Source organism: Hippocampus guttulatus, chromosome 4, assembly GCF_054856545.1.
Source record: "Hippocampus guttulatus isolate MCC_2025c chromosome 4, RoL_Hgut_1.0, whole genome shotgun sequence".
Classification (NCBI taxonomy): Eukaryota; Metazoa; Chordata; class Actinopteri; order Syngnathiformes; family Syngnathidae; genus Hippocampus; species Hippocampus guttulatus.
The window spans coordinates 23,732,501-23,745,727 of record NC_141264.1 but is presented as its reverse complement, the minus strand read 5'-3'; the positions used below and the strand labels follow the sequence as shown (position 1 = coordinate 23,745,727).

The window sequence follows — 13,227 nt, the reverse complement described above, 5'->3', positions numbered from 1 at the left end:
TATTTTGAGATTTTGTGCAGTCAATGCCTTTTCAGACTTTTTAAGGAACTTTTTAAGGATCTGCGGGAACTCGATCCTGGGTTTCGCATCACACGAGAACCTAACAAAACCAGTAATTCCAAAGGCAACGGATCTTATCTGTTGTTTTTTTTATCTGTCAGCAGGCAGGAGCTGACATACAGATCACGTTGAAGAGAGTTCTACAAAATCAAACAAGCAACAAAGAAATGGGATGTTACATTACAATCCAAATGTTTCATTTCCCAGCTATCTCATGCAAGCTAACTGTGGCCGTGTCCAACGGCGCAAGGATGGAATGTTTCTTTTCATTCATTCATTAGTGCAACTGTAGCCTTCAAATTTTATGTTTACAACACAGATTCAACCCTTTTTTTTAGTGTGCAAAATGTACATAAGTGAAGAATTTAAAGTACAGTGGTACCCTGATCTCAAGTCTTTTGTGTGTCACTTGGTCAATATTCATTTCATTGAGATGCAAGTCAAGTCACTGTGTGAAATGGGAAAAAAAATAACAATGGCGCAATAATAATAGTCATAATAATGCCCTGGCATCTGGGCAAGGAGCGCCACAGTCGCCAATGGCCTTTTAGCCATTGATTGAGTGGGACAGTCAAACACACATTGACCCCGCCCCTTAACACACGACAAATATGGTAATTCCATTTTATAAAACCAGTTCATTTTTTTCAAATTTTCTTCTGATTTTGTGGAACGCATTAATGGCATTTCAGTTCGTTTCAATGGGGAAACATGTTTTCTTTTTTGGAGGAATTGGACTAAATTCGACTCCTCAGTCAAGGTACCACCGTAGTAAAAAATGTACACACAGAAGCATGAAACAATCTAAGTATGAAGTAAAAAATAAATGTAAACCTATGCAAAGGACTCGTCAACATCAAGTTGTGCTATGAAGACTTAATGAGGACTTCTGCTTGGATGCAATACCAAAATGGTACCACTAGGGGTAATCAGGAGCTGATCCTGAAGGAGTGCAATGTGTTCCTCGTACACCGGGTGGCTCTAATCCAGCTTCTTTTCTGCAAACGAGCCCCGAAAGAAAACCAAAAGCTAGCGTCTTGAATTGCCACCGCGGAGGTGTTTCGTTACTCGACTGCACAAGTCTTTGTCAACAAATTACAATTTTGTATAATAGTAAATATGTAGATGCCTAATGCATTTTTATTCGACTGTGGTCAGATATTGTTATGCATATTGATAGGGTCTTGAGCTTGACAGATTATTATTATTTTTTTGTCTTACAGTGACTGAAATTTGCATTTACTCAGACTTCAGCTTCAAAGAAAGCCGTCAACGTTTGTGTGACTTGCTCGTAATCAAATGCAGTTGTCATGCCGCTGGTGCAGGTCGCCAATGCTTTACCATTTCTGATGAACCTGTAGAATTTTAGAATTGTATACCGGCACCCCCTAGTGGTACGCAAATTAAATGTTGAAACTGAATGTTACATTCCTGTGTACGTTTCGAAATATTTGTAAACAATTTAGTTGTATTTAACTTTTGAGTCAAACGGGACTCCAAGCCGATTGGGTTGATGCGTACGCTCATGCCTAACAAATCAAAAGAGAACCAGAAGGTGACACCTGGATAGTACCATGTTGCGGTTCGAGCAGAGGAAAAACATCGTGGGGTGAAATCCAGTCCCCGTTGTTTTTTTTGTTTTGTTTTGTTTTTTTTCTTTGGACTAGGCTTCTGACTCCAAATCCTCCAGTCCGTCCCCGTCGACTGTGTCGCTGCTCTCGGCGTCCAGGAGCAGGAATTTACCGTCGTTGGTGAGCGGCATGTTCTTCATCAGCTGGGCCAGAGCCGCGGGGTCCTGCCGACAACATAAAATGTGACGGACTGCTCATTTGACATTTGTGCTTTAAAAAAAAAAAAAATCAGTTAGTTTTAATTTGGTGTTGGATTGGGTTTGTAGATTTTTACTGGTGTTTATTTTTTTCCAAAATGCTGAGTTTTAGTCTTAGTTTTAGTTTTTTTGATAGATGGCGTATTTGTCGAAAGCGAGAGAAGAAAAACAACTTTGTTGTGTACAGTAATATCGAAATATCGACGATATGTTGAAATGAAACCCTGAAAGTTCAAGGGTGAAAGTCATTGACAAAGACATTTTCACGACAATTCGAGCTAGTTTTATACACGTCAAATGTCAGTTTCAGTTTTGTTTTTGAAAGGCACTCTCGTTTTTAATAGCATGAGCGAAAATGTTTTTTCCATTTTAATTGCATTGATTTTATTTTCATTGACTATGACCTGGACACGCATGCTGTTGGAAACGATTTGGCCCGGGTCGTGTTACGAACAACGGATCTTTCGAAGACAAACTAAGTCAAATCGATGCCAGCAAATTTTCAAAGCAGAGTTTCCCTATTTTGGCAGCCAGGACCAGAGAGTTTGGTTCTCGCTTTTTTGATTCTCTGGTCATCAGCCAGTTCTCTTTCCTTCACTGCGTTGGTGGTATAGTGGTGAACATAGCTGCCTTCCAAGCAGTTGACCCGGATTCGATTCCCGGCCAACGCAATCCTTTTTTATTTTCGCTACTTTTTAATTAGATGACTTTATTGCTCTGAAAATCAAAGGCTCTTTCTCATCCTCTGGAATCAAAAGTAAGGAAAAAAATGTCATTCTCTCATTCCTCAGACGGAGAGGGGATGAAAAAACAGTAACAGTCTGCGTTGGCCGGGAATCGAACCCGGGTCAACTGCTTGGAAGGCAGCTATGCTCACCACTATACCACCAACGCTGTACAGAAACATCTGGAACTCACGAACATATTTGAGAGTCAGGCTCGGTTAAACCCCACCCCCACACCCACACACACACATAAACACACACACTTGATTATGCTGCAGTTGCCACGTCATACTGAGGCGTGCCGAGTATTTTCTCCCTCATGCAGCCACATAAGTTAGCGCTGTTGCAGACATGTTCTCCTCTTCCGAAATCTCTACTACTTTGTTGAGTGCGTTGGTGGTATAGTGGTGAGCATAGCTGCCTTCCAAGCAGTTGACCTGAGTTTGATTCCCAGCCAACGCAGGCCTTTGTTCCTCCAGTTAATTTTAAATTAGATGACATTATTGAGCTCTCAATAAAAGGCCCGTTCTCACTCTCTGGATTCCAAATTAAGTGAAAAAAAAGTTCATTCTTTCATTTCTCAGACAGTGAGAGGGGGGAAAAAAAAGTCTCTCTGCGTTGGCCGGGAATCGAACCCGGGTTAACTGCTTGGAAGGCAGCTATGCTCACCACTATACCACCAACGCTTTGAAGCAAAGTGGGAGGACATCTGTAACATTCCTTAACGAATGCTTAAATTCACTGGCCACACGAGGGAGAAAATACTCGGCACGCCTCAGTATGACGCGGAAACCAAGCAGAAGAATCAAGCAGAGCGGCACGTCAGTGCAGATGAACTTATGAGGCGTGCATGCTATTGCATTTACCAATTATTTGGTCATGGCGTTGGTGGTATAGTGGTGAGCATAGCTGCCTTCCAAGCAGTTGACCCGGGTTCGATTCCTGGCCAACGCAGACCTTTGTTTGTCCGTTACCTTTTCAATTATGTGACATTATTGCCCTCAGAATAAAAGGCCCTTTTTCATTCTGTAGAATTGGAAGTAAGAAAAAAAAGTCATCCTTTTCTCCCTCAGACAGACAGGGGCGGGGTGGAAAAAAAAATAGGGGTCTGCGTTGGCCGGGAATCGAACCCGGGTCAACTGCTTGGAAGGCAGCTATGCTCACCACTATACCACCAACGCTTTGAAGTAAAGTGGGAGGACATCTGTAACATTCCTTAGCGAATGCTTAATTTCAATGGCCACACGAGGGAGAAAATACTCGGCACGCCTCAGTATGACGCGGAAACCAAGCGGAAGAATCAAGCAGAGCGGCACGTCAGTGCAGATGAACTTATGAGGCTTGCATGCTATTGCGTTTACCAATTATTTGGTCATGGTGTTGGTGGTATAGTGGTGAGCATAGCTGCCTTCCAAGCAGTTGACCCGGGTTCGATTCCCGGCCAACGCAGAGAATTGTTTTTTTCCTCTTGATTAAGTCCAGTTCAAGATTTGTACGTGAACTTTTCAATTCGATGACTTTATTGCTCTCTCAATAAAAGGCTCTTTTTCATTCTCTAGAAATTGAAGTTTAAAAAAGTCATTCTTTCCTCCCTCAGCAGAGAGAGGGGGAGGAAAATTCGGTCTGCGTTGGCCGGGAATCGAACCCGGGTCAACTGTTTGGAAGGCAGCTATGCTCACCACTATGCCACCAACGCTTTGAAACGAAGTGGGAGGACAACTGTAACATTCCTTAGCGAATGCTTAAATTCACTGGCCACACAAGGGAGAAAATACTCGGCACGCCTCAGTATGACGCGGAAACCAAGCAGAAGAATCAAGCAGTGGCACGTCAATGCAGATGAACTTATGAGGCGTGCATGCTATTGCGTTTTCCAAATGTTTTGTCAAGGCGTTGGTGGTATAGTGGTGAGCATAGCTGCCTTCCAAGCAGTTGACCCGGGTTCGATTCCCGGCCAACGCAGACCTTTGTTTGTCCGTTAACTTTTCAATTATGTGACGTTATTGCCCTCAGAATAAAAGGCCCTTTTTCATTCTGTAGAATCGGAAGTAAGAAAAAAAAGTCATCCTTTTCTACCTCAGACAGACAGGGGCGGGGGCGGAAAAAAAAGAATGATCTGCGTTGGCCGGGAATCGAACCCGGGTCAACTGCTTGGAAGGCAGCTATGCTCACCACTATACCACCAACGCTGTACAGGAACATCTGGAACTCACGAACATATTTGAGAGTCAGGCTCGGTTAAACCCCACCCACACACACACATAAACACACACACACTTGATTATGCTGCAGTCGCCACGTCATACTGAGGCGTGCCGAGTATTTTCTCCCTCATGCAGCCACATAAGTTAGCGCTGTTGCAGACATGTTCTCCTCTTCCGAAATCTCTACTACTTTGTTGAGTGCGTTGGTGGTATAGTGGTGAGCATAGCTGCCTTCCAAGCAGTTGACCTGAGTTTGATTCCCAGCCAACGCAGGCCTTTGTTCCTCCAGTTCATTTTAAATTAGATGACATTATTGTAAGGCCTTTTTAGACGAAAAAAACGACATGTATAGTAGGATGTTTTTCGACCAAAAAAAGACCATGTATAGTAAGCCATTTTTAACCCGAAAATAACGACCATGTATAGTAAGGCGTTTTTAGCCGAAAAAAACGACCATGGATAGTAAGGCGTTTTAACCCAAAAAACGACCATGTAAAGTAATGCGTTTTTAGCTGAAAAAAAACGATCATATATAACGACCATGTACAGTAAGGTGTTTTTAGCGGGGAAAAACGACCATGTATAGTAAGGCGTTTTGAGCCGAAAAAAACGACCATGCATAGGAAAGCGTTTTTAGCCGAAAAAAACGACCATGTATAGGAAGGCGTTTTCAGCCGAAAAAAACTACCATGTATACTAAGGCGTTTTTAGCCGAAAAAAACGACCATGTAAGGCGTTTTTAGCCGAAAGAAACGACCATGTATAGTAAGGCGTTTTGAGCGGAAAAAACGACTATGTATAGTAAGGCGTTTTTAGCCGAAAAAAACGACCATGTATATAGTAAGGCGTTTTGAGCCCCAAAAAAACGACCATGTAAGGCGTTTTTAGCCGAAAGAAACGACCATGTATAGTAAGGCGTTTTTCGACGAAAAAAAACGACCATGTATAGTAAGGCGTTTTTAGCCAAAAAGTGGTGGTCGTTTTTTTCGGCTCAAAACGCCTTACTATATACATGGTCGTTTTTTTGGGGCTCAAAACGCCTTACTATACATGGTCGTTATTTTCGGGTTAAAAATGGCTTACTATACATGGTCTTTTTTTGGTCGAAAAACATCCTACTATACATGTCGTTTTTTTCGTCTAAAAAGGCCTTACAATAATGTCATCTAATTTAAAATTAACTGGAGGAACAAAGGCCTGCGTTGGCTGGGACTCGAACTCAGGTCAACTGCTTGGAAGGCAGCTATGCTCACCACTATACCACCAACACCATGACCAAATAATTGGTAAACGCAATAGCATGCAAGCCTCATAAGTTCATCTGCACTGACGTGCCGCTCTGCTTGATTCTTCCGCTTGGTTTCCGCGTCATACTGAGGCGTGCCGAGTATTTTCTCCCTCGTGTGGCCATTGAAATTAAGCATTCGCTAAGGAATGTTACAGATGTCCTCCCACTTTGCTTCAAAGCGTTGGTGGTATAGTGGTGAGCATAGCTGCCTTCCAAGCAGTTGACCCGGGTTTGATTCCCGGCCAACGCAGACCACTATTTTTTTTTCCACCCCGCCCCTGCCTGTCTGAGGTAGAAAAGGATGACTTTTTTTTCTTACTTCCAATTCTACAGAATGAAAAAGGGCCTTTTATTCTGAGGGCAATAATGTCACATAATTGAAAAGGTAACGGACAAACAAAGGTCTGCGTTGGCCGGGAATCGAACCCGGGTCAACTGCTTGGAAGGCAGCTATGCTCACCACTATACCACCAACACCATGACCAAATAATTGGTAAACGCAATAGCATGCAAGCCTCATAAGTTCATCTGCACTGACGTGCCGCTCTGCTTGATTCTTCCGCTTGGTTTCCGCGTCATACTGAGGCGTGCCGAGTATTTTCTCCCTCGTGTGGCCATTGAAATTAAGCATTCGCTAAGGAATGTTACAGATGTCCTCCCACTTTGCTTCAAAGCGTTGGTGGTATAGTGGTGAGCATAGCTGCCTTCCAAGCAGTTGACCCGGGTTCGATTCCCGGCCAACGCAGATCATTCTTTTTTTTCCGCCCCCGCCCCTGTCTGTCTGAGGGAGAAAAGGATGACTTTTTTTTCTTACTTCCAATTCTACAGAATGAAAAAGGGCCTTTTATTCTGAGGGCAATAATGTCACATAATTGAAAAGGTAACGGACAAACAAAGGTCTGCGTTGGCCGGGAATCGAACCCAGGTCAACTGCTTGGAAGGGAGCTATGCTCACCACTATACCACCAACGCCATGACCAAATAATTGGTAAATGCAATAGCATGCACGCCTCATAAGTTCATCTGCACTGACGTGCCGCTCTGCTTGATTCTTCCGCTTGGTTTCCGCGTCATACTGAGGCGTGCCGAGTATTTTCTCCCTCGTGTGGCCAGTGAATTTAAGCATTCGTTAAGGAATGTTACAGATGTCCTCCCACTTAGCTTCAAAGCGTTGGTGGTATAGTGGTGAGCATAGCTGCCTTCCAAGCAGTTGACCCGGGTTCGATTCCCGGCCAACGCAGAGAGACTTTTTTTTCCCCCCTCTCACTGTCTGAGAAATGAAAGAATGAACTTTTTTTTCACTTAATTTGGAATCCAGAGAGTGAGAACGGGCCTTTTATTGAGAACTCAATAATGTCATCTAATTTAAAATTAACTGGAGGAACAAAGGCCTGCGTTGGCTGGGAATCAAACTCAGGTCAACTGCTTGGAAGGCAGCTATGTTCACCACTATACCACCAACGCACTCAACAATGTAGTGGAGATTTCAGATGAGGAGAAAATGTCTGCAACAGCGCTAAAACTGGCTGCATGAGGGAGAAAATGCTCGGCACGCCTCAGTATGACGTGGCAACTGCAGCATAATCAAGTGTGTGTGTTTATGTGTGTGTGTGTTTGTGGGGGGGGGGGGCGGTTAACCTAGCCTGACTCTCAAATATGTTCGTGAGTTCCAGATGTTTCTGTACAGCGTTGGTGGTATAGTGGTGAGCATAGCTGCCTTCCAAGCAGTTGACCCGGGTTCGATTCCCGGCCAACGCAGATCATTCTTCCCCCCCCTGTCTGTCTGAGGTATAAAAGGATGACTTTTTTTCTTACTTCCGATTCTACAGAATGAAAAAGGGCCTTTTATTCTGAGGGCAATAATGTCACATAATTGAAAAGGTAACGGACAAACAAAGGTCTGCGTTGGCCGGGAATCGAACCCGGGTCATCTGCTTGGAAGGCAGCTATGCTCACCACTATACCACCAACGCCTTGACAAAACATTTGGAAAACGCAATAGCATGCAAGCCTCATAAGTTCATCTGCATTGACGTGCCACTGCTTGATTCTTCTGCTTGGTTTCCGCGTCATACTGAGGCGTGCCGAGTATTTTCTCCCTCGTGTGGCCATTGAAATTAAGCATTCGCTAAGGAATGTTACAGATGTCCTCCCACTTCGTTTCAAAGCGTTGGTGGTATAGTGGTGAGCATAGCTGCCTTCCAAGCAGTTGACCCGGGTTCGATTCCCGGCCAACGCAGACCGAATTTTCCTCCCCCTCTCTCTGCTGAGGGAGTAAAGAATGACTTTTTTAAACTTCAATTTCTAGAGAATGAAAAAGAGCCTTTTATTGAGAGAGCAATAAAGTCATCGAATTGAAAAGTTCACGTACAAATCTTGAACTGGACTTAATCAAGAGGAAAAAAACAATTCTCTGCGTTGGCCGGGAATCGAACCCGGGTCAACTGCTTGGAAGGCAGCTATGCTCACCACTATACCACCAACGCCATGACCAAATAATTGGTAAACGCAATAGTATGCACCCCTCATAAGTTCATCTGCACTGACGTGCCACTGCTTGATTCTTCTGCTTGGTTTCCGCGTCATACTGAGGCGTGCCGAGTATTTTCTGCCTCGTGTGGCCATTGAAATTAAGCATTCGCTAAGGAATGTTACAGATGTCCTCCCACTTCGCTTCAAAGCGTTGGTAGTATAGTGGTGAGCATAGCTGCCTTCCAAGCAGTTAACCCGGGTTCGATTCCTGGCCAATGCAGAGCAATTTTTTTTGCTTCCTCTCAGTTAAGTCCAAGTTATTTATTTAGTTATTTTTCTCATTTTAAATCTTTGCACCATATATCCTACTTTTTTCATTGCCAGGGAATGGCTTCTTTCGCCTCATTTGACATGACATTAAGTGTTTTTAAGACAAAAAAGTTCATTGTATTGAAAATTTTGAGTACTTCTACCATCTAGAAAAGCAGAACAAATAATTGATGGCTATGACGTATTTCCATTTTGGGGCGCTTGTTTTAACCATTGACAAGATTTCCCTCTGGAATGCAAGTGGGGCGCTTGATTTTGGGGCCAACGCCGGACGACCATTTCTTCACATCGTCATCGGTCCATGTCGTCGCAAACTCACCTTTTTTGCCTCTGTGATGTCCTTCGCCAAACTCATGGTATAGCATATCTGTCATGCCCCCCCCCCCAAAAAATGGACACTTTAGCGACATGTTATTAACACCAGCGTACAAACGGGAGTCAAGAAAGCGGCACCTTCTCTCCCTCCGTGTTGCTCTCAAAGACGAAGGCGCAGAACGAGGGCTCGCCCCCTTCGTCGTCATCCCCGCCGCCGCCTCCGCCGCTCCAGTCGCCGCCTTCCACCACCAATCCCATCAGCCTGCTGTTCTCCTGGTGGGCCGCAAACTGACACACCTCGCCCAGCCGGAACTGGAAAGGACCCACGCGTGATGTCGCGGCCACCCGACAGGTGACGGCAAAGCCGACTCGGCACTTGACTTACGCTTATTCGTGTGACTTGAGTCTGAGGGTCGATCAGCCTGTTCAAAAAACCCATAAGAAAATAAATTTGAGCCTTGGCCCGTTTTGTGCTCCACAAAAATTTTGCGGTGAGGACAAATGAATGCATTTTGAATTCTAGAAATTCAAAGGTGGCTTTAAATCACAGCAAAACCAAAATCGTTTTGGCATAATTTAAATGATTGCAATTGCTTACTTTGTTATTGTAAGGTGAAGTACCTCACAATTTTAAAAAAATGGCATTTGAGTATTTTACAAACTTTTAAATTGTTATTATTTGAATTTTAAGGTACTTGAATCTGAATTTTTTGGAGTGCTTTAAATTCTCGAAAATGCATTTTTTTTATAAGGGACTTGAATATGAATTGAAAGTGAAAGTACTTATAAAACATCTTTGAGAGCTTTAAATTGTTACAAATGCTTATTTTTTTATCATAAGGAACTTTTAGGGAGTATTTTTGCATGCTCTGCGTTCCTCAAAATGCTTAACTTTACGATAGGATGGCATTCATTTGGTTTATTTATTTACTCAAAGAGATATTGTGAATATTTCCGCCGCTGGCCTTATTTGTCACTTGAAATTTTTTTCTGTTGTAAGTAAAGCACGATTTATTTATTTTTTCACATGATAAAACTAAATGAACGCCTGCATAACTTCTTTTCCTCATCCATTGAGTTGTGTAGCGTTGTGGCTCCACCTAGTGTGTGAAAGAGGAAATTACACTGCCAGCATTCTTGTGACCAAGAAAAGAAGAAAAAAATCCATTGAAATGGCTCAAATTGTCATAATTCCGAGTCATTTTATCGTGGCGACTGCGCCGCGCATTACCTCAGGTCGCTGCTGGTCACCATCAGGTGCGACTCGGTGGTCCTGAAGATGTTGTGGATGGCCCGGGCGGCAAGCACCTGCCTCATGGCCTCGTAGATCACCTCCTGGTTGTCGCCGCAGCGCACCGCCATGGAGCCCAGGAAGCGCACGGCAAACACCTGCTGCAAGAGCGAGTCTGCGTGCCACACCCACCGTGCCCCACCCACACCGCCCCCCGGACAAAAACACTGAGGCAGGCTTGGGTACACGAGGCGTAGCGCCCCAAATAATTAACTAAATCAAATTACACACACACACACTAAAAACTCAAATTTCTTGACAATGAAAGCAAAAAAAAATGTTTACCGTCGCTTTCGTGGGAACAGTCATCATCCGTTTCGCCAAATGGATTAGTGCGCCTGCCGGGAAGGGAAAAACATCGTGATTACAGCCCTTCACTGACACAATAGGAGGCATCTCGCCCTTCCTGGAAATGACATAAGCCAATCAGAGTCCAACGAGCAGCACATTAGTCTGCGTCCTCCTTGTTTGTACAAAGAGCGCGCCAAAGTGCGCGCGCTTGCAAATTTCTCCATTGTGAGATAATAAAGGTTTTCTCATCTTGTCTTATCTTACTTTCCGTCCACCCTGTTCTGGTCCTGGAATTCCGAGGCTGGCAGCACAATGTCGAACTGGATGGGCGTCCCGGGCGCGATCAGATCTTCCGGCTCCGGGCCGCTTCCAGACTTCTGGGATGCAGTGCTGGTGGAGTAGACGCCCCCGGGCTTGGCTCTGCAACAGATGACCAAGATTTCACGATGAGAGGCCTCAAAAGTAAAAAATTTGGTTGGTAGTATGCAGCGTCAAAATGTGTCCGGGTAAACCTCAACAGACCTGTCAGGGTCGGGTGCGCCTTCCTGCCTCTTTTCAAAGCTGGTGACAGGGGTGACGGCCTGGATGGCGGTTTGGTTCAATCGGATGGCCACAGCCTGGGGGCAACAGAAGCGCCAACGAGTTACCAAAACGCGGCGATGGATGGATGTCCTGTTGTTGCCGCGGACAACATGCTGGAGTACGCTGACGGCGCGGCGTACCTCGGGGTTGTCGGTCAGGTAGATCTGTCTGGAGATGTTGTTCACTGTGCAAATCCACTGAGGAGGAAGCACAAGAGTGATGACAGTAATGAAAACGAGAGTTCCTCGGTGAAGGTTGGTTCTTACCTCTTCATATTCCTTCTTGCTCTCCGCTTGTAGAATCATTGACCTGAAGACAAACAAAAGAATCAATGTGCACGGGACAAAATCGAGCATGGCTGTTGTCGAGCGAGGACGAGCGCGCGTACGCTTTTCCGGAGGGGGAGGTGATTTGGAAACAGTAGTGTCTGTCTTCGCACTCGATGGCCATGACGGAGCTGTTGTCCAGGTCCAGGACCATCCCCCCCGCCACGGCCCCCCTTGGCTGGCACATGAGGTTGCCCCCCTGCGTGAAGAAGTAGAGGCGGTCCCACGCCGTGGTCACCAGCCCGGTTTTGCTGGAGACACGGGAGAGTCGAGTTTTGAGTCACGGGTCAGCAAAGACTTATCGACGTGGGGTGCCAGAAGTTGGGCCAGAAGGTCTTGCACGTTATAAATCAAAACTGAATATGTGTCTCTGTGGCACAATTGGTCAGTGCGTTTGGCTGTTAACCGAAAGGTTGGTGGTTCGAGCCCACCCAGGGACGCTTTACTTTTACTCTTGTTTTTAGGCAGGATTGTCTTGCACGTTAAAAATCAAAACTGAATATATGTCTGAAGAGCAAGTGTCTCTGTGGCCCAATCGGTCAGCGCGTTCGGCTGTTAACCGAAAGGTTGGTGGTTTGAGCCCACCCATGGACGCTTTACTTTTACTCTCGTTTTTAGGCGGGATTGTCTTGCACGTTGAAAATCAAAACTGAATATATGTCTGAAAATCAAGTGTCTCTGTGGCGCAATCGGTTAGCGCGTTCGGCTGTTAACCGAAAGGTTGGTGGTTCGAGCCCACCCGGCGACGCTTTACTTTTGCTCTTGTTTAGGCAGCATTGTCTTGCACGTTAAAAATCTAAACTGAATATATGTCTGAAGAGCAAGTGTCTCTGTGGCGCAATCGGTTAGCGCGTTCGGCTGTTAACCGAAAGGTTGGTGGTTCGAGGCCACCCAGCGACGCTTTACTTTTACTCTTGTTTTTAGGCAGGATTGTCTTGCACGTTAAAAATCAAAACTGAATATATGTCTGAAGAGCAAGTGTCTCTGTGGCGCAATCGGTTAGTGCGTTCGGCTGTTAACCGAAAGGTTGGTGGTTCGAGCCCACCCAGGGACGCTTTACTTTTGCTTTTGTTTTTAGGCAGGATTGTCTTGCACGTTAAAAATCGAAAATGAAACATGTCTGCAGAGCAAGTGTCTCTGTGGCGCAATCGGTCAGCGCGTTCGGCTGTTAACCGAAAGGTTGGTGGTTCGACCCCACCCAGGGACGCTTTAGTGTTGCTCTTGTTTATAGGCAGGATTGTCTTGCACGTTAAAAATCAAAACTGAATATATGTCTCAGGAGCAAGAGTCTCTGTGGCGCAATCGGTTAGCGCGTTCGGCTGTTAACCGAAAGGTTGGTGGTTCGAGCCCACCCAGGGACGCTTTACTTTTGCTCTCGTTTTTAGGCAGGATTGTCTTGCACGTTAAAAATCGAAAATGAAACATGTGTGCAGAGCAAGTGTCTCTGTGGCGCAATCGGTCAGCGCGTTCGGCTGTTAACCGAAAGGTTGGTGGTTCGAGCCCACCCAGGGATGC

The 13,227-nt window shown here is 45.1% G+C and overlaps 1 protein-coding gene and 31 non-coding genes across 33 annotated transcripts in view; 20 read left to right on the top strand and 12 right to left on the bottom strand.

The window, feature by feature from the left end:
- Positions 1-132: 132 nt before the first annotated feature.
- Positions 133-13,227, bottom strand: part of appl2 (adaptor protein, phosphotyrosine interaction, PH domain and leucine zipper containing 2) — a 29,678-nt gene continuing 16,583 nt past the window's right edge. Inside the window, exons 12-22 of one of the 2 annotated variants that reach the window (XM_086109860.1) lie at positions 11,775-11,963; positions 11,653-11,695; positions 11,527-11,583; positions 11,327-11,421; positions 11,069-11,224; positions 10,799-10,851; positions 10,454-10,628; positions 9,608-9,644; positions 9,361-9,534; positions 9,227-9,274; positions 133-1,855 (exon numbers count right to left, since the gene is read on the bottom strand). In XM_086109860.1, the coding sequence (XP_085965986.1) occupies positions 1,724-1,855; positions 9,227-9,274; positions 9,361-9,534; positions 9,608-9,644; positions 10,454-10,628; positions 10,799-10,851; positions 11,069-11,224; positions 11,327-11,421; positions 11,527-11,583; positions 11,653-11,695; positions 11,775-11,963 (1,159 nt within the window). In that variant the 3' untranslated portion in view covers positions 133-1,723. Of the gene's footprint in view, positions 1,856-9,226; positions 9,275-9,360; positions 9,535-9,607; positions 9,645-10,453; positions 10,629-10,798; positions 10,852-11,068; positions 11,225-11,326; positions 11,422-11,526; positions 11,696-11,774; positions 11,964-13,227 lie in introns of both variants that reach the window. The other variant, XM_086109859.1, reaches the window with a different exon arrangement.
- On the top strand, positions 2,488-2,559 carry trnag-ucc (transfer RNA glycine (anticodon UCC)). The gene has a single exon. It is a non-coding gene; the product is annotated as a tRNA-Gly (tRNA).
- Positions 2,711-2,782, bottom strand: trnag-ucc (transfer RNA glycine (anticodon UCC)). The gene has a single exon. It is a non-coding gene; the product is annotated as a tRNA-Gly (tRNA).
- Positions 3,004-3,075, top strand: trnag-ucc (transfer RNA glycine (anticodon UCC)). Its single transcript has one exon. It is a non-coding gene; the product is annotated as a tRNA-Gly (tRNA).
- trnag-ucc (transfer RNA glycine (anticodon UCC)) lies at positions 3,228-3,299 on the bottom strand. Its single transcript has one exon. It is a non-coding gene; the product is annotated as a tRNA-Gly (tRNA).
- trnag-ucc (transfer RNA glycine (anticodon UCC)) lies at positions 3,496-3,567 on the top strand. Its single transcript has one exon. It is a non-coding gene; the product is annotated as a tRNA-Gly (tRNA).
- Positions 3,723-3,794, bottom strand: trnag-ucc (transfer RNA glycine (anticodon UCC)). Its single transcript has one exon. It is a non-coding gene; the product is annotated as a tRNA-Gly (tRNA).
- On the top strand, positions 3,991-4,062 carry trnag-ucc (transfer RNA glycine (anticodon UCC)). The gene has a single exon. It is a non-coding gene; the product is annotated as a tRNA-Gly (tRNA).
- On the bottom strand, positions 4,238-4,309 carry trnag-ucc (transfer RNA glycine (anticodon UCC)). Its single transcript has one exon. It is a non-coding gene; the product is annotated as a tRNA-Gly (tRNA).
- Positions 4,504-4,575, top strand: trnag-ucc (transfer RNA glycine (anticodon UCC)). The gene has a single exon. It is a non-coding gene; the product is annotated as a tRNA-Gly (tRNA).
- trnag-ucc (transfer RNA glycine (anticodon UCC)) lies at positions 4,731-4,802 on the bottom strand. The gene has a single exon. It is a non-coding gene; the product is annotated as a tRNA-Gly (tRNA).
- On the top strand, positions 5,018-5,089 carry trnag-ucc (transfer RNA glycine (anticodon UCC)). Its single transcript has one exon. It is a non-coding gene; the product is annotated as a tRNA-Gly (tRNA).
- trnag-ucc (transfer RNA glycine (anticodon UCC)) lies at positions 6,016-6,087 on the bottom strand. Its single transcript has one exon. It is a non-coding gene; the product is annotated as a tRNA-Gly (tRNA).
- trnag-ucc (transfer RNA glycine (anticodon UCC)) lies at positions 6,284-6,355 on the top strand. Its single transcript has one exon. It is a non-coding gene; the product is annotated as a tRNA-Gly (tRNA).
- trnag-ucc (transfer RNA glycine (anticodon UCC)) lies at positions 6,511-6,582 on the bottom strand. The gene has a single exon. It is a non-coding gene; the product is annotated as a tRNA-Gly (tRNA).
- Positions 6,779-6,850, top strand: trnag-ucc (transfer RNA glycine (anticodon UCC)). The gene has a single exon. It is a non-coding gene; the product is annotated as a tRNA-Gly (tRNA).
- Positions 7,006-7,077, bottom strand: trnag-ucc (transfer RNA glycine (anticodon UCC)). Its single transcript has one exon. It is a non-coding gene; the product is annotated as a tRNA-Gly (tRNA).
- trnag-ucc (transfer RNA glycine (anticodon UCC)) lies at positions 7,274-7,345 on the top strand. Its single transcript has one exon. It is a non-coding gene; the product is annotated as a tRNA-Gly (tRNA).
- On the bottom strand, positions 7,498-7,569 carry trnag-ucc (transfer RNA glycine (anticodon UCC)). Its single transcript has one exon. It is a non-coding gene; the product is annotated as a tRNA-Gly (tRNA).
- On the top strand, positions 7,792-7,863 carry trnag-ucc (transfer RNA glycine (anticodon UCC)). The gene has a single exon. It is a non-coding gene; the product is annotated as a tRNA-Gly (tRNA).
- trnag-ucc (transfer RNA glycine (anticodon UCC)) lies at positions 8,007-8,078 on the bottom strand. Its single transcript has one exon. It is a non-coding gene; the product is annotated as a tRNA-Gly (tRNA).
- Positions 8,273-8,344, top strand: trnag-ucc (transfer RNA glycine (anticodon UCC)). The gene has a single exon. It is a non-coding gene; the product is annotated as a tRNA-Gly (tRNA).
- On the bottom strand, positions 8,520-8,591 carry trnag-ucc (transfer RNA glycine (anticodon UCC)). The gene has a single exon. It is a non-coding gene; the product is annotated as a tRNA-Gly (tRNA).
- On the top strand, positions 8,786-8,857 carry trnag-ucc (transfer RNA glycine (anticodon UCC)). Its single transcript has one exon. It is a non-coding gene; the product is annotated as a tRNA-Gly (tRNA).
- Positions 12,079-12,152, top strand: trnan-guu (transfer RNA asparagine (anticodon GUU)). Its single transcript has one exon. It is a non-coding gene; the product is annotated as a tRNA-Asn (tRNA).
- Positions 12,233-12,306, top strand: trnan-guu (transfer RNA asparagine (anticodon GUU)). Its single transcript has one exon. It is a non-coding gene; the product is annotated as a tRNA-Asn (tRNA).
- On the top strand, positions 12,387-12,460 carry trnan-guu (transfer RNA asparagine (anticodon GUU)). The gene has a single exon. It is a non-coding gene; the product is annotated as a tRNA-Asn (tRNA).
- Positions 12,539-12,612, top strand: trnan-guu (transfer RNA asparagine (anticodon GUU)). The gene has a single exon. It is a non-coding gene; the product is annotated as a tRNA-Asn (tRNA).
- trnan-guu (transfer RNA asparagine (anticodon GUU)) lies at positions 12,693-12,766 on the top strand. The gene has a single exon. It is a non-coding gene; the product is annotated as a tRNA-Asn (tRNA).
- Positions 12,846-12,919, top strand: trnan-guu (transfer RNA asparagine (anticodon GUU)). Its single transcript has one exon. It is a non-coding gene; the product is annotated as a tRNA-Asn (tRNA).
- On the top strand, positions 13,000-13,073 carry trnan-guu (transfer RNA asparagine (anticodon GUU)). The gene has a single exon. It is a non-coding gene; the product is annotated as a tRNA-Asn (tRNA).
- Positions 13,153-13,226, top strand: trnan-guu (transfer RNA asparagine (anticodon GUU)). Its single transcript has one exon. It is a non-coding gene; the product is annotated as a tRNA-Asn (tRNA).